We start from the raw sequence: 20,892 nt of genomic DNA on the forward strand, positions 1-20,892 counted from the left end.
ACACCTACTAAGTAGTTCCAGTGAAACTGTCTGTTCAACATTCTTAAGTAATGCGATGCAGCTACATTCAATGAATCAAAATCAATATCTTATTTACAACACTGTAAAGGACTAGTTGCCAAGTCGTAGCTAAGGTCCGTCCTATTTACTGGAGCAGTGAAAAACATTTCCATTGCATAAGACATAAGAACCTTATGGGATGGTAATGATTTTTCCAGGTATTAGCAAACCTTCAGGGGTACCAGGGAAATGCAGTGAATGCATTGTAGAAAAACTTTAGATTTTGGTTGCAAAATGCATTAAAATATAAATTAATTGTCTTAATATTTTTTTCTTTGGTAAGTGACCATGGTATAAGCGAGATAATGCCCTTCAAGGTGTCCATTATCAGGAATTAATGGACTTTGTGGAGGCAAATAGCTGTATAACTTTACTGTTATTATTCATAATGTTTGTTGTATTGCAATCAAACTGTTCTTTTAAGTTATTATTGTTATTATTATTGTGAAACAGTTTCATGTGATAATTGTGAAAAAACGCTTCAAAAAGAGCAAGGACACACACACACAAATATTTTAGTAGTGAAATAACTTTATATATATCACAACAATAAATACAAAAAAAAATAGATTATTTGGAGTCTTCATTATTTTTCAAAAAATAAGCAAATTTGTGGGTATAAAAAACATCTTTTGTATAATTTTTCATGTGTTCATACATGTATCATACCTTCACTAAGCTGATTTAATAGCATGAGAACACAAAATGTCAAGAGGAGTTCAACTAACTCTTGAACAATAAAGCATTTTCTTCATATTGCATATCTGAGAACAAAAACGCCTCAAGCGATCTCTGCCGATTACTGCGTCACCCCTAAAGGAAGTGCGTTTATCTTGTTTTATTCATTAGGGGGCAGTGTGTGTGCGTGTCTTCAGGGAAATGGTTCGCTCAGGGGTCTTACAACATTTTATACTTTTATATACACACACAAGAGTACAAAAGTACCTCATATAACAGCTTAAACATACTGTAACTGTGGCCAACAATACATACACAAAAAACACAAATACAGACATGAACACACATCTCACACACACACACACAATATTCTAAACCCTTTAGCTTCCTCTGTAATCCTCCTTTTGAGGGGTTAATTTGCATGCATAAAGTGTGCGTTCCTGCAGACACGATAATATTTACAAATCGCTGCCTCAGAAATCCCTGAATTGATGGATATCTCTTTGGTGTTGAGCAGCAGTTCTCCATAGAGTCTGATGAATGCATCTGCTTGCAGCGGCCACTTCAGTACTTTGCTGTTCAACATGGTCGCCGCCATATCGTGCATCATTTTTTCTCAGACGGCCTCTCCTCCTCCTTGAAGTTACTGAGATTTTGGGTAGAGATTAATGTAGGGTCCACTCTGATTGAGCTTTTGGACCTGAACTCTGACCTGGGCGCTGCCAGCGACGTCATCTCGTGATTGTCGGCGAACATCCTCCTCTCTGCATCGGTCTTCCTCTTGATGAGTTTCTGGATGCGTTTGCAGATGAGGTAAATCATCTCGCAGATGCACATTAGGATGCAGAAAGCAGAGGAGACCACCATGAAGATGGTGAAGATCTTCTTCTCGGTGGGACGCGATATGTAGCAGTCCACAATGTTGGGGCACGGCGCCAGGGAGCACTTGGACAGGCGGGGCATGTCGTAGCCGTCGTAGACGTGGTACAGGATGTAGAGGAAGCCGGTGTCGAAGCCTGCCTTGAAAACCAGACTCGCCTGTGAGAAAGATAAATGAGGGTTAAACTGGGGGACATTTATTAAAAAAAAAAAAAAGGTGGCCATTTGTCTTTCCATCCATCAAACAATATCTAGGTGATTTTTCAGTCACTGCTGCTCTGAGGTTGATAATAAACTGGAGGAAGACCTAATGCAGGATCTATAATGAAAAGATTTTCAACCATTCATAACTCATACAGCTTCAGTCCAGGTTTGGAGGGATGGTGAAACTTGTTTCTGATTGACCCAAAAGGTGCAAAAGAATCTGTCAAAACTGTTTTCTTGTATCCAGGAGAAAAAACACAACATATGTAATTACACAAATGTCTTCTCCTGCCTTTTATAGCCACTCAGCCATGGCAATTATTTTTGACATTTTTAACAATGACTAAATTCAGTTTGGTGAAGGCCGAACCACATTTGTGTCTGTTTTTAACATGTGACGTCTACAGCAGGACACCAAGAATAACGCCTTGTTTCCACATAGATTTGTTTTGTGTCTGTAAATCTGTATAGTATACGGATTACGCCCCCTAGTGTTCAACGCAGAAATGTATCTTTTTACGGATGAATAAAAAAAAACACCACAGAAATGGGAGGAAAGTTAACTGCATAAAACATTGTTTTTAATCTATGAATTAATGTCTGTTTTTCGCCGTCCAGTCTAGATATTTATATATTTATATAGAGAAAAGATTGATGACATATCTAGCTAACATCGCTAGCTGTGTAACAATAGTGGGCATGGATAGTGGTTCATACGTCTGTTAACAAAATAGTTCACAAAACTGCTAAATATGCCATCATTGCAGTTTTGCAAAAACATCGGAGATCACGTAGGTTCCCATAGGAATGAATGATCTTCCAGTTGACTGACTCGCATACGTGCACAGAGCTACGTGGAAACGAGGCGTAAATGTTCACATCCCCCCGTTCTTACCAGGTATGTCCACCACAGCCCCCCGCGTTTCTTCCCAGGGTTGGCGTACAGATGGCTGCCCTTGTGCGAGGTGGTGTACTTCATGTCCTTCTGCTCGCGATACTTGACGTGCCCGACCACCATGAGCGACGGGCAGGTGACGAAGATGAGCTGCAGGGCCCACAGGCGGATGTGGGAAATGGGGAAGATGTGGTCGTAGCACACGTTGTTGCAGCCCGGCTGGGCTGTGTTGCAGACGAAGTCCTTGCTCTCGTCGCCCCACACTCGCTGGGCCGCGACCACGAACACCATCACCCGGAAGACGAAGACCATGGAGAGCCAGACGCGTCCAAACACGGTGGAGTACTTGTTGACCCCGCTGATGAGGGACTCCAACGCAGACCAGTTCATGGCTGCTGCCTTAGAGGTGGAGGAGGGGACGGAGGAGGCTGAGGGAGATGAGGGAGCTCCTCAGGAGACCAGGTGGTTCTTGATGATCTGAACCTGAGTGATGGAAGAAAGACAAAGCAGTTTAGAAAAAGGATAGTAAAGCACTAAAGAGCACTGCACATTCCTCTTTTCATATATCATTTCATTTTATAGAGCAAGAATTGCAGCTTTAAACGAATACTCCGGTGATGTAATACTGCACCTTCCTAAAGTTGGAGGACTTGAGCGAGACAGATTTGTTTCTTTTCTTTTTTAAAGGGTTACAAGTGTTGCATCAGCTGAAATATCTTGACTTTTAGTCCCTAAAATTGGGAAGACCCAAGAGTCCTGGATCCTACATTTCCCATAATGCAACCAGATGGCGTCTTTTGTTACACCCTCCCTGCCTGGTAAACACCCACATCTTTTAAACTCCACACTGCCAAGTTATAATTTAGATTTTCTGTTATAAATCTGCAGTCTACAAGTCCAAGTCGACCGATGACACCGCTATGACATCGTCAGGGTTATTTTCTCAGATTGGACAAGCCCCCTCCAGAGCCCCAGGAGATATTATACAACGTTTTTCACAAACTATACATGCACATGAACTGAACTTGACATGTAAAATAGAGTGCCCCTTTAATGATTTACACATCTCAATGTATCCTCATAAAACGGTTTGTATATTTTATGAAGAGTTATTCCTCATTTTTATGACCATAGACTGTATATAAAGATGGATGACATGACAGCTCCCCAAAGGTGAAACTAAAACATCTCCATCTCTCCCTGGTGGCTGGCTGCAGTATAGGTCATAAATCCTGCCTCCTCCATGTTAGCGGATGGGACATGGTCCAAATTAAAAAGTCAAAGTACACATCAAATACATTTTTCCCAAAAATGGTTCCAATCATTTTATGTAGTTCTTATCACGCTGATGTATGTTCAAGTGTACATTTTTCCGATAAGTTTGGTTTTAATTGGTTATTTGATGCTATAAAAAGGGGGTGTGACGTCATGATTGGCAGTCTGTGAGTCTCTCTCACTGACAATGTGCGGCCGTGCTCGTCCCGTGATTGGTCCGGGCGGGTGACCTCGATACCGCGGCTCCACGGCCCGGTCAATACTGCGCAGACTCCGGCTCCAAAATCTCAAGAAGACAGCTCCCGTATCCGGGATATTTTGGCTTCACGCGTCATCCATCTTTATAAACAGTCTACGCACGTGGTCCAAATGTCAATATCTGCTTGTTACATGCATACAGTCTTTTCAAAATTAACTTCTGTCTTCGCAGAAAACAACTTAGTTAGGTTTATGCAACAAAACTATAGTTTTAGGAAAAGATTGACTTGGTTTAGGCAACAAAACTACTTGTTTAGGTTTAGGAAAATATCGTGGTTTGGGTTAAAATAACTCCGGAAGTGGCGCAACTTAAGTACGGAAGTTACGTGAAAAATAAATAAATAAAACACCGGTCACCTGGGTGAAAGTCCAGTGTTTCTTTCACTCACCCATCCACCCCAACCTCTTCCTATGCTGGGTTTGTTGCTCTTTATACTTTCTGATTCACAATTACATGGATTAAATATGAAATTATTTCATGGGATATATACGAATTAAAATGCTTATTACTTTTCGTAGGTATAGCAACGAACGGCTACAGAACTTTTTTTATTGTGTTATTCCCCCAGCCCTAAGAAACCGAGGAAACAATCACAAACAAAAAAGCAATTTTGAAACGGCGGTCAGTTGTGAGGCAACAAAACAACCAGACATCATTTTCACAAACACATTCCCATTCATAGCCGATCCGTATTTACACAGAGCTGCCTCTTCAGCACTGACTCATTACACATCAGTGAGTGAGTCATCATCCGAGCCTCCCTGTGCTGAAAAGACAAACCAATACTCTCAACTCTATTAGTCAGCTATTTGAACAGTGTGGCTGATCAGGCCGCCACAGCCATCTCTGTAACCCCCAAGTGCCTACTGCAACCTTCTTCAAAGGACCGTCAGGGGATCGCATTTCATTTGTGAATGTTAAGCAAGCCTTGATCGTACCGCGGGACCCGTGCTCTGAGACAGAAAGAAAGGGAATTTTAGTAAAAATATCACCGTGTGGATTTAATGGTGTGATCGTGTGCAGACTTTAAAGATGGAGCTGTCATGGATCACCTCCATTTCCTTGTGTGTGGTTGGTGTGCTCTCAGATTTCTTTGGTTGTGTGTGTATCCTCTTTCTCTCTCCCTGGGTTTGGTGGTGTGTAAATGAAGTGTTGTTTGCATGTAGGTGTGTGCATGCAGGTGCAGAATGAGTGTTTAAAAAGACTCATTGTTGGATGCAAACATCTTTGAATTATGACTTAGTTATGTAAGTGTAAACATAAGGAGAGTCTGGAACGCCACAAAAGGGTTACAACTTCTCAAGGATTTTTTTTCAGCGACAGAAAAGAATGCACCCGGAACCAGTTGGATAACAGCCTCGCTGCCCACTGTTCCATTTCACTTCTGTCTCGTCTAATCCAGACAATTTGAATTCAGAAACACTTTCCGTCTGCATCACTGTAGACATATTGAGCTGTCAAATCAGTTGCTATTTTCTCTCTCATCCAGAATTCCTGACTATTAAAAATGACAGAGCATAAAAAGACTTGACTCAATGAATGCCTTCACAATCACAACATGGGCTACTGAAAGCCAGACACGTTCAGTCACTGCTGATGTTACCTCTCCTTCTAAATGGAGAGTGGAATTAATCATTCATTGCTTTTGCACAAACATATAGAACATACGATTCATCAGTGCGAGCTGTCTCCCAATTTCATACAAGATGCACACTCACACATACACTAACTTTGAGGTGACATTCAGCCCAGATACGGAAAAAATAACAAACTCAAGAGACAGCAGTATATCTTGTCTGAGGGAGATGGCGAAGCCGGACCACAATTTGTTTTCCTATTTGCTCTTGATTGCAATGTTGCCTTCCGTGCCGACAGAAGGCGGCCTCGTCTATCTCTCTGCCGTGTGTTTGTCTTTCTCTTTGTTGTGACAGACGAGACGTATCACGCTTTCTCGACTGAGAAAACCTCAGGTTATGGGGTGCATTTGTTTCCAATATAGCGATGCAAATACATCTCTAGTGGCTTTATTAAACCCAAAGACTATATTTATATTATAGGGGAAAATGCGTCAACATTTGTTCTGATTGGTCAAAAGTCCTGAAAATTGGTACAAACTAGGTTAGTCAAAGTTAACGCAAATTTGTTTTAATACTACTAATTTATTTAACGCATTAATGCAACTTGTGATTTTTAGGTTGTAACAGGCTCAGTTTTTAAGCTACAGTGAAGATACTGGCATCATATGAAAACCTAAGGAATCCATTGGTACCAACCATGTCATACTAGCTTGTCGAGAAGGAGGTTAAATAAGACCTCAAGATATGTGAATGAAAATGGGTTCTATGGGTACCCACGAGTCTCCCCTTTACAGAAATGTCCACTTTATGATAATCACATGCAGTTTGGGGCAAGTCATAGTCAAGTCAGCACACTGACACACTGACAGTATATATATATATACATATACATTTGCATATAGTAAGCATATTTGCCCACTCCCATGTTAATAAGAGTATCAAATACTTGACAAATCTCTATTTAAAGTATATTTTGAACAGATAAAAAAAAAAAGTGTGATTAATTTGTGATTAATTGCGATTAACTATAAGGACAATCATGTGATTAATCGCGATTAATTATTTTAATCGATTGACAGCCCTAGTAAGAACATACTTCGGTCTAGTATCTAATAGTACAACTTTGAATTTTTTAGATCTCATGAAGAATGTATCAGGATTTTTGAAAAATTAGGAAAAACATTAACATTATGTTTATTTAATATCTTTTTTTTACCCTGCCATATGTGTGCATATCTTTAATATTTTTATTGTTTTTATTATTTATTATTCATAGAAACCAAATACTTGATCGGGCACCTTGTAGTCTCTGTCATACAGCCATTTTCTTATCGTACTATATTTAGTATTTGGTATCATGGGACTAATGATTTTTCCTATAATATATTGGAGTCTATTGTAAAAACAAAAGTCTTAAAGATGAGGAAAAACTGGTTTGACCGATTTTGAAAAATTCTTCACATTTGTCTGCACACTGGGCACAAATGGGGTAAGAGTCTAACACAGTGTGCATGAGTTGTGACTCTCATGAGGGAAGTCAACGACCATAAACATTCTCATCATCACACAAACAGGTGTGGTATTATAAGCAAGGAAAGTTAGAAAAGATCCCTTTACACTTGTATTAATACTCAGTGCAGATCTCCGTGACTACAGCTTTATCTAAATCCCTGTGTACATAACCACCTCATCTGACACGCTGATAGATCCTTAACGGTGACTTGCTCTACAGGTTGAGCCAGTTGCAAATACCCGAGTCTACATTGTCTGTATGAGTCAATGCTCCTGGCTAACAAGGTGGGGTTGAAGTTCCCTTGTGAGCCTTTTTCTTCTTCGTCTTCTTCTTCTTTTTTCCTGTCATTCACACATCTCGCCTTCTTCAACCTGACTTTATTCCATCTTTCAAGGTAACACGTATCAGCCGGAGGAGTAAAGCACAAGCAATCCGTGTATAGTTTTATTCGCAGCGCTTCCAGTTATGTCTTTACAAATCTCACTCTTTTGTACGCACCAGGGCTGCGCTTCCTCCTGACACACAAGATCTTCCCTCTTATAATAGAGAAGGAACAGAATGAACAATACTCTTGCCCTTTTTAGTGTCCCTTCTTCTCGCACAATCCTTTGTCCTCTTGAATCCTCTCTATAGTATTCATCTGATATTAAAACTGAAATGTATCTATTTATTTTCTTGATCTAACGCATCTTATAAATAAAGATAAAGCCCCTTACCTTAGACCCAGAGAAGCAGTGTAACAGACTGTCTGGTAAGCGAATGTGTCCTAGCTGACCTTGTGTCGATGCTGACTGACTCAGTCTCACCTGGATATTTTTGAGGGGGTTGGCTTTGAGGTGTGGACTTGCTGGAAGAGTCAGGAATGGGAGGAGTGGGTGGAGCATCGTATACGGACACTTTACTCTCACACACTGGCAGTTTCAACCTGAGCTTGTTTTGCATGAGTAGACCTGCCTCGGGGTTTTTTCAAGGGAAGACAAGAGAGATAGCATCAGAGAATAAAAAGAGAAACAGACAGTTGGACGCGAGAATGGAAAATGATGTGATAACGATAGTTAGATCAAAAGTAAAGGTCATCAACACGCAGGTGACTAACCAGACAGTTGACATACCTGCATTGTGTTGTGTACTTTACAATGCAAAGTATGAGCCATTGTCGGTACTTGGTTTTGCACTGGTTTCAGGCATTTAACCTTAAGATCCCCCTCAGTGTCATCAACTTGCATTTACTGACCCTATTACTAGCGTACTTAGGTTCTGAAAAAAAACCAAGTTGCCATTACCGGGGTGGCGTCTCCCAATACGGCCCCGTCTGAATGCAAGCTTGTCCTAAGAAGTGTAGGCCTACAATTTTCTACTTTGACCTTTACTTTCTATACAACATTACTTTTGACTACGATGTCTAGGATGTCTGAGCAGTTCTCAGCTGCCTATAACGTTAGCGTAACATGGTGAAACAAGTAACGTCGGCTAAGTTAACACTGCTTATGACACTAAATGAAGTCAATCAACTAACTGTGGCGTTATTGTGAAATATAATGTTTGTTGCTCTAACTAGGGCAACCTAATGACCACAAAGTAAACATCATTAGGTCAGCATCACAGTCAAGAACATGTACAAAGTGTCTGCTAACTGTGTTAACTGGTGAGTCTCAGCCGAATGCGTCGTGGTTGCTCGTATAGTGACGGCAGCTGTGTCCTCGTTTAAACCCTTCAATTCTACTTTAATCCATTTTAAATACATCTGTGTTTATTATATACGCCAACGATTCACATAAGTTACCACGAGCAACCACGGACGAGTTTTAGCAGAGAGTAGAGTCACTACAACTTGCCACCGATTGCTGGATTTGACTAAAATTAAATTTGACTTACTTTACTTCCTTCCTTTGCACTGTGATGATTGTATGTGGACAAAAAGAACAATGTCAGGCACTCCTTTGAGCCTATACTCAAAATGAAAGTCTGATAAATATTTAAACAATAGTTTGGAGTAAAAAGTGAAAGAAAAACACTGGGAATTACAATAAGTAGGTCTTAAAAGAAGACTTACTGATTACTACTGATGTCAGCAAACACACCCCAAATCCCCTATGGGATCATATTCAGATCCCACAGTATCACATCCTCACTGTGTCCCACTACTTCGTCTAAGCCCTGAACTGAAACTAAATAAAAACTATATCCTTTAAGAAAACTAAAGTTAAACTGAAGCAAAATTGCCTGGGTAGTAAAAATAATAAAAAATGAACGTAAATTAATTTCAATTTGAGTATTTTTAACTATAATATATCGCTACCCGAAAAAGGAGACGACATGAATTTCCGTGACATTGAACCACAGAAACTGAACGCCCTTGACCTTCCCTTATATGGCTGCAATTGCTTCACTAAAGTAGCACAAGGATTAAATATTATGGTCATACGTACATCTAGATCCTTCTTCTGAGATATTATACCTGGCCCTAACAAAAATAAAGTAAAACTGTAAAACTAAACCTTTTTGAAAAACTGAATCTAAACTAAAACTAGCGAATGCACTCTAAGAACTAAATTAAGATGAAATTGAAAAACTAAAATAAAAACTAACCATGGCCCTTACACATACACAAAGTAATCAAAATCAACACATGACAGCTAATCCCTGTGGGAAGTAGATAATAGTTGTGTCTTCAGAGCAAACAATCCCATACATTCCACAGGAGGGAAGGATTTCAGACCTGCTTTTTATTGTTTGTTTGTTTGATTTCTTCTTTCTCTCTAGTTTCCAAGTAATACGCTGACACACCCACTTGTTGGCTGGCTGCATATACCATGATTGAAACATATATAGTAAACAAAGGTACACATGTGCACTGTAGAAAATGAGTATGTAGATCGGTTGTTGTTGCTATGTGAATGACAGACAGAGAGAGGGAGAGACAAAGCAAAAGAATACAGACCTCAGGGCATTTACTAACTTCAGTTAGGGTGTGCCATAGTGATGTTTGTCAACCTTATTTGTAACTTCCTCACAAGCCACAAAGCAGGTTTCTCACTTGGTTCCTCTTGTTACATCAAACCAGTTCGTCCTTTCAAAAAAAAAAAAAAAAAAAAAAAAAGTCAGGTTGTACCTAGCCCAAAATAGAAGAGTCTGCACATGGCTGGATTATGCAATAAATATTATACTATCTCGCATCGAGGGGAAGTAGACAGGAGAAAGATCAGACGGAGAGAAAGATGAATGTGTTTACAGAGAATATGTTATGCCCTTCATTGGCCTCTAGAGAATGCTGATGCTCCATCGTTTTATCACAGTTTTTTTTCTGTCAGACGGAGGGGGTGGGGGGGGAAGAGAGGGAGAGGAGAAATGTTAAGCAGACAGAGAAGCAGAGGATCTCATCTCCCCTATTAAAACTAAGCAGCCACATCATCTGTGATAAAGAAAGAGGCAGCATCCAAGAAAAGCTTGCAGAGCCGGTTGTCAATAGCGATACCAAAGACGAGCTATTCCAGATGATCTGCGCTGAGCAGCAAATTTAATATTTAAAACAGCAGCAGACTTTTTGGTGAGACTAAAGACATGATATCACCGCTGTACTGTAGCTCTATGATGAGTTGTAGTTCTTCATTAGGGCTCTCTTCACTAGCCGCCCACTGATTATACATGCACATGCTCAGCCAATCACAACGAGCCTGTTTAACTCATATCTCTCTAACCTACTTTTTTTGCAATGTGTGGTATGTTGGTGTCACATTTTCATTATCGTACTGCATGTGGTTACCACACTGTTGCCAGGAAACAATGTTGGTTGACGCAGGTTAAATGGGCTGGCAGAGCCACATTAGCACAAACGACTAGCGCATGATCATTTTGTTCAAGCTGCTGAGAAGTTCAAACCGAGCACCTCTCTTTCACTTTCACCACCCTCCATCATTACATTGTGTTGGATCTGAATGTAAATTCTCTCCTGATACCTACATATCTGTAAAGAATTTTCTTGTTTATTAACCCTCTGAGATCCACAATAGACCCGTTTTTGTCTTTTTTAGGGGGGTACAGGTCAACAGTAGATCATCTGAAAGCTGAAGATTAATTTCAGATGCAGCTGAGCACTGTGACAAGTTGTTCTAGTTATACATCAGAAATAAACACAAATTAATTAATGATTTAATTCAAATTAATTGTGTATAAGGGTTTAGAACATTATGATCAAAGTATACGATATCCATTCCCATACTCTATTATGTTCCATGAGTTGTAGCGGCAATTTTTGGGTTGATACCATTTGTTACAAAGATTTGGTGCTAAATTTGACCATTTATTTACCAATTGAGAAGTGATAAAAATGATTAATAATCCCTCCAAAATACCACATTAAGACACAAAGACCTCTAGGAACATCATAGAAAGGGCCATGCTGTGATTTGGTTTCAAAGACTTTTGACATTTTGAGATTTCTGCAGGAATTGCATATTTCAGCAATTGGATGTCGAGCACTTCTGCTCTGGAAACTGCTCAGAAACCCCCTTAGGACCTCTGAATGCCCTAGATTTCTAGTTTGTGGCTGTAAAGTTTCATGAGGCTGTGATTATCCTAGAGGTCACAACAGGTCATTTTATACAGTGAGGTCAAGTTTCAAAAAATGGTCTCACTACAATGAAATAGCTACTATGGGGACTAACATCATCACACATGAATACAATTGAACTCATTGGATCAACAAGAGTCTCAGAGACTGCCCCCCCTTGGCGCCCCCTGTTTGAAAAAAAAAATTTGCAAAGTGCCCTCTTGGATGTCCCTAGATAAAACACGATACAATGCTTCCTGAGGTGCCCTTAAAAGGAGAAAAGTTTAGGGTGGCCCTAAAATTGAGAAGATGCGATGCAGTGCCATATAGAATACCCTAAATACTATAAAACTTTCTGTGCGCTGGTGCCCCACCACATGCAGCTGGTGCAATTTTTATTTTTTTTGGCCCCTGCCCCTTAGAAAGCCTGAGTCCACCACTGAACAAGTGGTTAACGTTGTAAATTGAAACAAAAATTGGCTTAAAATGACTTCGAAATTGAAACAAAACACAAAAAAATGCAACAAAACTACCTGGTTAGGTTTATTAAAAAAAAAAAACATCATGGTTTGGCTTAAAATGACAATGAAACGCAATACGACTACTTAGTTAAGTTAATGCTTCGCCGCTGTCCATCGCGAATAAACATCCATAAGGCCATATAGAATTCATAGAAAAACGAAGAACAGTTTTCTTCATCATGTTCTCGCTAACAGTGCAAAGGTGCCACCAATGAAGTTGTCAATAGACCAATAAACTAGACCTCAATATGACTGAAGCCTGGCGTCTTTCATTGTCAGGTGGATTTAGGTACTTGGGTTTCTTGGTCTGCACTAGGTTTGGAAAAAAAATGGTTACTACATTTTTAGGCAAACTGCTCATGGATTTGGAATAAGAGTTGTGAAAGCTCTCCTTTAGTCCTGTATTTGTAACTTGTAAAAGACCCAACATGTCCAAAAAAAGATGAATAAACAGGATGAACAAACAGGATGAATGATCAAAGCTGTACAAAGATGTTAAGATTAAGGAAAAGTCCATACCTGACTACACGCAGGCTTCCGATCAGACACTCCCTTTCTATTGTATGTGCCTCCACTTAGCATTCCACATAACACATGCCAAGAGCAATGCAACCTCTCCTTGCTCTTCTTGTTATGTGGAGGAAGCTAGAAGACATCCGGCTGATTCATTGTTGACCTGAATTAACTCTAAGTAACAAAATCAGCTCACAACACTGTCAACGCTCTTAATTTATTGAATGGCTACGTTTTGGTCAAGCATCCTTCCTGGAGCCATTACTTATTCTCCAAATGCACCTTGTCTGAACACAGATGGCAAAGATCATTTTTCCTAAATTAATTCTAAAAGAGATTTTTTTTTTTGTTCAGATTCTGCCTGAGAGGAATGCGATTCGGAGCTCTTTTATACTCGGCAGATATGTGGAATAAACTGGAAAAATACAAAAGTAAGTCACTCCTGTAGAGTCTGCAGGGCAGACTTAGTGACAACAATTTAAGAGAGGCCTGTCTGAAAATGTGGGTTCACAAGTGTTCTCGGGGCCTGAAGAATGAAAAGCAACTCCCACAGAGGAATATATCACTGGATGTTTTCTTCCTATAGCAGAGAACATTTTTAGGTGAGGGTGGCCAAAAAAGCAACCTTTCTCCACACCCCTCCGGAAAGTGCAGACGTTGTGGAAACGAGACAACTGAACCAAATGAGCAAATCACTGGATCAACACCTCTCTCCCCACACTGTTTATGGAAAGCACCATTCAGCTGTGTATCCTGAAATGGTGGATTACACCTCTGCACCCCGGATAGTCTCTGCACAATGCCTGCTGGCAATCCGAGATGCATAAAAGAGTCTTTTTATCGGGCAGAACCCCAAAAGATTAAATGGGCTCAGGCTGATTGGCTGAGCGTGCACATGCATATGCTTGTAATGCTGAAGCTACTAAATTAGTCCCATTAGAAATGTGTGAAATAAAACTGGGGGACAAGTTTATTATCAGCATGGGAAATCAAAGAAAATTAATGCTTTATACTTGGTAACTGAAACATAGGGAGATTTCAAGACATTAAAGAACATTTAAGACCCTCCCCAAGAAGACTGTCTCTCACAGCAAACTACAAAGATGGAGGAAAGGGCAAAGGTCAAAAAAGGGTTTTCTGGAAAATATGGTACTATTTGAGGTCAGGCTGATCTCATTGTTCGTAGTTATACCTACGAAAATGAATGCACTGTAATTCGTATATACAGTATATCGCACAAAATCATTTCATATGTAATCCACGTAATTGTGAACCAGGAAATATAAAGTGCGACAAGACTTTTGCACAGGAGACCGGTGTTCGTACCCCGTGTGAAAGCAGAAGTCAACATTGATTTATTTGTTACATAACTTCCGTAATTAACTTAGGCCATTTCTGAAGTTATTTTAACTCAAACCACGATCTTTCCCTAAACCTAACTAAGAAGTTTTGTTGCCTAAATGTCCAGACACACCAAGCCGACATCAAAGACTCGGCGACGATGAAGGCTGACTGTTGCGTCGCCTCAATTCTCCTTCGTCTTGGCCAACAAGTTGCATTTGAACACATCGCAAAGACTACAGCTGACGGCCAGTTAGCACGCACGTTCTGCGCCTGCGTGAGATGAAATAACTCTCCACACCAGCAGGCGGCGGTAGTCTGTATTCGTCATTCAAAAAAGGGAAACTGGAAGACAGAGGACTGCGGATATGCTAGCCGTTTTTATGATACGTACATGAAACAAAGTGCACATTAGCCGACCATTTTCACATCGCTCTCACTCACCACTTAGCTTCATTCCAGACGACCGTGTCGTTGTGAAAATATCCGTGTATCAGAATGATCAGATCAGATAAGATGAAGATGAAAAATGAGAAGAGCCTTCTGCGTGTGCCCTCTTTGACTTTACTCGTTGGCTTGTTATCCTCACTTCCGTCTCTCTTCTTGTGCACTGATTCGTTTAAGCTGAACAGCCGATCAGAGTGATTTCTCTCACCGAAGGGCTCCGCCACGGATTCAACATGCTGAATTGGCGGACTAGAGCCGACGGTGCGAGACACGCCGCAAAAACTAGGCTTAACCGGCCCCAAACTGACTGCCGACCGTCAGCTTGGTGTGTTTGATCTAACAAAGTATTTAAAATAGTCATTTTAACCCAAACCACATTTTTTTCCTAAACCTAACTAAGTGGTCTTGTTGCCTAAACCTAACCAAGTTGTTTCCTGTGAAGATGGAAGTTTATTTTGAAAAGACTGGAGCGGAAATTGACATGTGCGTTACGTGTTGCTGGACATTCATAGGAAAACAATAATCAATAGAGGCTGACATTCTCTTGACATTGGTCTGATCATTTGTTTATACAAAACTATCACTGTTAATTTGACACTTATGTTTAAAAATGCTACACAAAGCTTTTCACATGTCAGGTTTGAACTGTTTTACTTCAGATATCCAAACAATGCTGTATCCATCCATGCTGACACAGTCTTGCTGTCTACTCGTATGCCTCGTCTCTCTGATCATCCTCAACAAACCACCCTTCCCACAACTCACCCCTCCACCTCCTCTTGTTTCTATCCTGCCCCACCACCACCATCCCTCTCCCAGAGACCTGTCCCATTACTGTCACAGTCATTGCTCCAGCTTGGGTCAACCCCCAGTGTGTCAGAGCTGGTGACACCGAGCCAGCCCCCCCTCGCCGTGTGTTGTGACAGCGCCATGTCTCCTCCGCCACTGCGGATGATGTCAGGATGCCCCCTCGAGGAGGTCACCATCTTCTTTCGCTCTCCCTCTTTCTGTCCTTCTCTGCCCATTACACTGACTCCACGGGATGCTGGTCCGTGCAAAGAAAAGGTTCGTCAGAAGAGATTGACTGACTGGGAAAAGGCAGAGCTGTCTGTGAGCTGATTTACTCTGAGAGCCGCTGATTACAGCCAATCAAAGAGTCGTTAATTATACTTAATGTGTTCCATATAAAATGCACAAAGTGAGGCAAAGTTGTTAATAAAAATGTGTATGATTGCTTGCCTGCATACGTACTTGACTTACCACTGGGATAACAATCAATTATGATTAAGTTGAACATGTAATTTTCTCAACTGCATGACAACACTTAATAAAAGCCTCTTAATGTTTGTTTGTATCAGTGTCTGAACTACTCACTCAAGAGTGACCAGCCCCATATGTGACCTTAGCACTACGTACACGCCATGACATCTCTGACCAGTGGGCTACCTCAGGTTCTGAGAGGTGAAGCCAATGCGGAAGTGACCTAAACTTGCATCCTTTCTAATAGCCAGCAGGGGGCGACTCCTCTGGTTGCAAAAAGAAGTCTGATTGTATAGAAGTCTATGAGAAAATAAGCCTACTTCTCACTTTTACCTCAGTAAACATTGTAAACATGAGTTTATGATCTCAATCTCAATAGTTTCAAGTCTTCTTCAATACAGCATGATGTTCATTTAGTAAATTATGGTCCCATTTAGAGTCAAATAGACCATAAAGCAGGGTATGCTTTAGGGCGTGGCTACCTTGTGATTGAGGGTCGCTATCACGGCGTTGTCCAGTCTGGGAGTTGTCCATGTTTTCGTCTTACAACTTTAACCCTTTCACAGTGTGTTTTCAGTTCATGAAAGATAATTATATCATTTTTGGTCGCCTAAAAATGTCTTATTCAGCGTTCGGGTGGACCTAGCTCCAACCTCTCACTTCTGGTTGCAAAAAAACAAGATAGCGACGGACGAAAATGCCAAACTCGAGGCTTCAAAACGGCAGTCCATAAACCAATGGGTGACGTCACGGTGACGACATCCACTTCTTATATACAGTCTATGTCTCTGACCATGGGTACATCCAAATTCTCTTATTTGCTTGAACCGGAAGTTGTCTTGGTCCGCCATTTTTTAAGACCGTCTCAAAGCTCTCATTTCTGCACATAGGAGCGAGGAGGGATCTCTGAGGAGCCATGAGCGAGGATACACGACAGCAGCCTTCACGGAAGTCTTTTACCGACTGACGCGTCCCCCTTATTGGTAATCAGTTATTGACTGGACGATGCAGCTGATCTGAGAAAATGAAATTCAAAATGGAGCAAACCCAACCTAATTTTATCTGTGTAATCGGGCAGCGGGTTGCATCTTCCAAGGTATTTTCATCACCTCACAGGTATTTGCTGTCTGCCTGGGATGAGAACATTTTTGCTTGGGGCTAAATGAACATTTAACCCAGTATTTCCACAAACTGTGCCAAACTTATCAGAAACATGGCCTCACTGTTCTGTGTTCTCTATACAAGCTGTACAGCAACCAAACCAACAGGCTTATGTTGGAAAGACTAATGTTTTAAATACACTTTTAGTTATCATACTGTACTATAGGACTAACTAGCTCTACCCTGCAATGCTGACGACGCTGAACCTTATCAGCTGGTAGGAATGCTGACTTTTAGAACTGGGACATATAGCTTTAACCTCAGTCTTTTAACATTACATATAGCCCGCATGTGCATATTTATGACCCCTTTACAGGCTTCTTTTTTAAAACTAATCAGCAGGAAACATTAAAAAGTAAGCTGAAGAAAGGAGTTTTCAACCGACTCATTTTTAGTTTTAGTGCTGGCATTAAAATCGGCTTGTGACAGTCGCAATTTAAGCCAACAAAATCCACATTTATGAGCTAATGAGAAATCTGCTTTTGTTTACTACCGTGTGAAGTCCCACTGTTTCAAAAATTAACTACAAATTTGGAGTTTCTATCTCTCCCCTGCAAAGCTATCTTTAGCAAATGCAATAACACTTATTTAAATGTGATAGATTCGGAGAAATGTGCTGTGGTGCTACGGTAGTGCATGCCATTTATTGTGTTTTCCTGTTAACGTCGAGTAGGTCAGGATTTGCTATTCCAGAGAGCAACCGTTCCTTTTTGTATGTGGAACTGGCAGTGATTGTGGTGTTTGAGGGAGCAGTGAGCTGCATGTAAAACTACACTACATTGTTTTGTTGTCAGCCAGAGCAGATAAGTTGTCTTTTTTATGATTAAACAGTGAATAGTCTATGATGTCTATGAATAATAGGATGACCATTAATTGTATGCTAATTGTTAATGTAGGCTCTGAAAACCTAAATTGTTTGTGTGATTTATATTTCAGGTCTATAAACTGCAATAAATAAAGAACCCATTTCATTTGGAAATCTATTATACCATATATCATGTACAGTAACCTCTCATGTTATAAATAACGCATGATGATATTCAGAAATGATCTTCAATTATCTTGGCGATAGAGTGATGCCTTTAGCCTGTGACCCTGCATAACAATGCAGTGTAGGATGATGGGAATGCATGCACAACAAGTGGTATTATGGTAGATCTTGTGCAGATTGGTTGCCACTCCTCTGGGGCTTTCCTCTGCTAATCTCTGGACCACTTCTGTACAAGGAGACATATTCATCATTATTCCACACACATCCACTCATTAATCTCATCCTACACCTTGTTCAAAGCCAACTGCTGCTCTTCACGATAATACATTTACACCTTTTGATGTTTAAGGTGCAAGTGTACTGTTAGTGAAGTTAAAGATGATTTACATCTATTAAAATGTAGATATTGCTTTAATAGTTTTGGTAATTTGTTGTTAGACTTTTAAACCCTATTTGGACGGGATTAACATCACAAGGGGAGGTGGGGAATGAAGTATTAACGGTGCTTCTCTGTAATTTAACTCATCGCTCCGGATGGCATTTTAACAATCTTAGAGTTACAGGATATGGCCTGCAATAGACTTAGACATTTCACAAGACAAAGCCAAAAGCGGAGATATACTGCAAGAGGTGAATTTGAGTCAAATTTTTAACACACAGACATGAAACAAATTGATATAATTCGGAGTGTCTTACACTTCCCGAGAATATCATTATCTCTGATGTCCATTGTGAACGAACCACCATAAATTCGCTCCGAAATCATAGAAAAAAGATGCTTTATAGCTTGCCCGAGAAACATCACAATCACAGTTTTCTTCAGTATCAAAGAGCTTTACAGACAAATCTCTAATTTTGCATATAGGCTACTTTAATCCCAATTTTTACCAACATTTGTGGCTGTGCTCACTTTTCGCTTTTACCTCCAAATAAAATGTTTAGATCATCTAGCTACACTGTTGGCTTGTGTACAACATGCCTAATCACAGTTTATGTTTTTCACCTGTTAATGAACCCAATTATCCTTTAAATGGGTGTAATGTGAATTTAAGTGAGGCTTTTTATAATATTCTAAATACTCTTTTGTGGCTATTCTGTAATCTCTAAGGATAGTTATTTTTATGAAGTAATTTTTTTTTTTTTTTGGAAAGCATTCCAATCAGGCATTGAGGCCAAAGCCAAGTTTGTACCTCAGTAGACTCCTGTTCAGCATCTAAAATATCCCAAGCTATCTTTTAACAGCCACACTAAAGGCAGCTTTCAAACTGTGCTGATGCTATCTGTAAAGCTCTTTAAAATACCCTCTTGTTATGTTTCAGTATCTAAAAAAATGTTACCGCTTGAAAAAATGACTTGGCTCATAATGACACAGCAGAGTTACATACGACATACGGCATGGAAGAGCTTTGCCATGCCTCTTAATTCTAAATTTTGGTTCTCTACTGCAGAAATAATAGGCAAACACATGCCTGCACTCTCAGATCCCGTCAGTCAGAGCAGTGCCCTTTAATTACCTTGACATGCTCGGTGGAGTTGGGTGATTATACCGTCTACTAAAGATTGTACAATTAATGATGTGTGAGTAAGTGAGACAGCTTGCCCTGCACTTGTGATAATCCGCCCCTGCTCCTGAGGTTATGTTTCTCTTTGTTTCATTTATTCGTATCATTCATGTTTAGTGTTTCCCGTTTTGTTTTGTTACTCACCTCTCGTTTCACTTCACTTCCTGCCTTTGAGTGTTTTGATTGGCTGTTAGTTCCACCTGTCCTTATTCATCCTGCAGTCACCTCACCTCCTGCTCACCTGTTCTCACTTCCCCAGTCAGTCATTCACTACATATATACCAGCCCAGTTCCTTTGTTCTCTTCCAGTTTGTCTTAGTACATCCATAGCAGTCTTTTTCCTAGTGTTTAGTTTTTAGTCAAGTGTTTATGCTGCGTTCCAGACAACTTGGAGATTGGAATTTTCCCAGTTGAAATTTCCAACTTCAGACCTCCAAGCATTCCAGGTGCACGCAAAGAGGGTGAAAAGAGGATGTCACGCGTCCCCAACGCGTCATATCTTTAGGGTACAACAAGTGCACAGTAAAATCTGATCTGCACTCTCCAAAATTGAGTGAATAGCAACGCCCGACCGCAGCTTCAGTTACACTGATGTGCATGTGTCATACCCCAGAGCTCAAAACTGTGTCCCAGCCTCTTTCAAAAGGCCTGGGGTGCACAACGCCAAACGTAAACAAAAAACATGGCTGACCGTGACAAGCTTTGGAAAGTGTGTACACAATTGAACTCTTAACAGTGCAGCCTCCACATTTTTCTTGCATTTTTGATGTATTACCGAACAACATTTGTGCAGTCGATCACTTTCAGAGATTGTCTGCTGTAACCAACTACCTAGTAACATGGCGACATACTGTATTTTGACATCAATTTACATGCAGACCAGGTTTTACTATATGATATCATGTATTATTTTTAGGGCTGTCAAATTTTAAATGATTTTTAGGTTGCAGCGGGCTCAGTTTTAAAGCTAGAGTGAAGAAAACCTAAGGAATCCATTGGTATCGACCATGCCGTACTAGCTTGTCGCAAAAGAGGCTAAATAACGCTCCAAACTTCAAAATTTTGGTGAAAAAAACTGGCATGGCAAAGGGGTTCCTTGACCTCTGACTTCCAGATATGTGAATAAAAATGGTGTCTCTGAGTACCCACGAGTCTCCCCTTTACCGACATGCCCACTTTATGATAATCACATGCAGTTTTGGGCAAG

At 40.4% G+C, this 20,892-nt stretch overlaps 1 protein-coding gene across 2 annotated transcripts; it reads right to left on the reverse strand.

Annotated features, from left to right (window-relative positions):
* Positions 1-573: 573 nt before the first annotated feature.
* Positions 574-19,910, reverse strand: gjb9b (gap junction protein beta 9b). 2 transcript variants are annotated; one of them, XM_074612311.1, is made up of 3 exons: positions 19,830-19,910; positions 2,717-3,199; positions 574-1,776 (listed from the first exon to the last, which is right to left on the reverse strand). In XM_074612311.1, exons 2-3 carry the CDS (start codon positions 3,104-3,106, stop codon positions 1,345-1,347), a joined length of 822 nt encoding a protein of 273 aa, XP_074468412.1. In that variant the 5' UTR covers positions 3,107-3,199; positions 19,830-19,910; the 3' UTR covers positions 574-1,344. The 2 variants fall into 2 exon arrangements, with proteins under 2 accessions (XP_074468412.1, XP_074468411.1); XM_074612310.1 differs by lacking the exon at positions 19,830-19,910 and adding an exon at positions 8,057-8,286.
* Between the last annotated feature and the right edge of the window lie 982 nt (positions 19,911-20,892).

Source organism: Sebastes fasciatus, chromosome 17, assembly GCF_043250625.1.
Source record: "Sebastes fasciatus isolate fSebFas1 chromosome 17, fSebFas1.pri, whole genome shotgun sequence".
Classification (NCBI taxonomy): Eukaryota; Metazoa; Chordata; class Actinopteri; order Perciformes; family Sebastidae; genus Sebastes; species Sebastes fasciatus.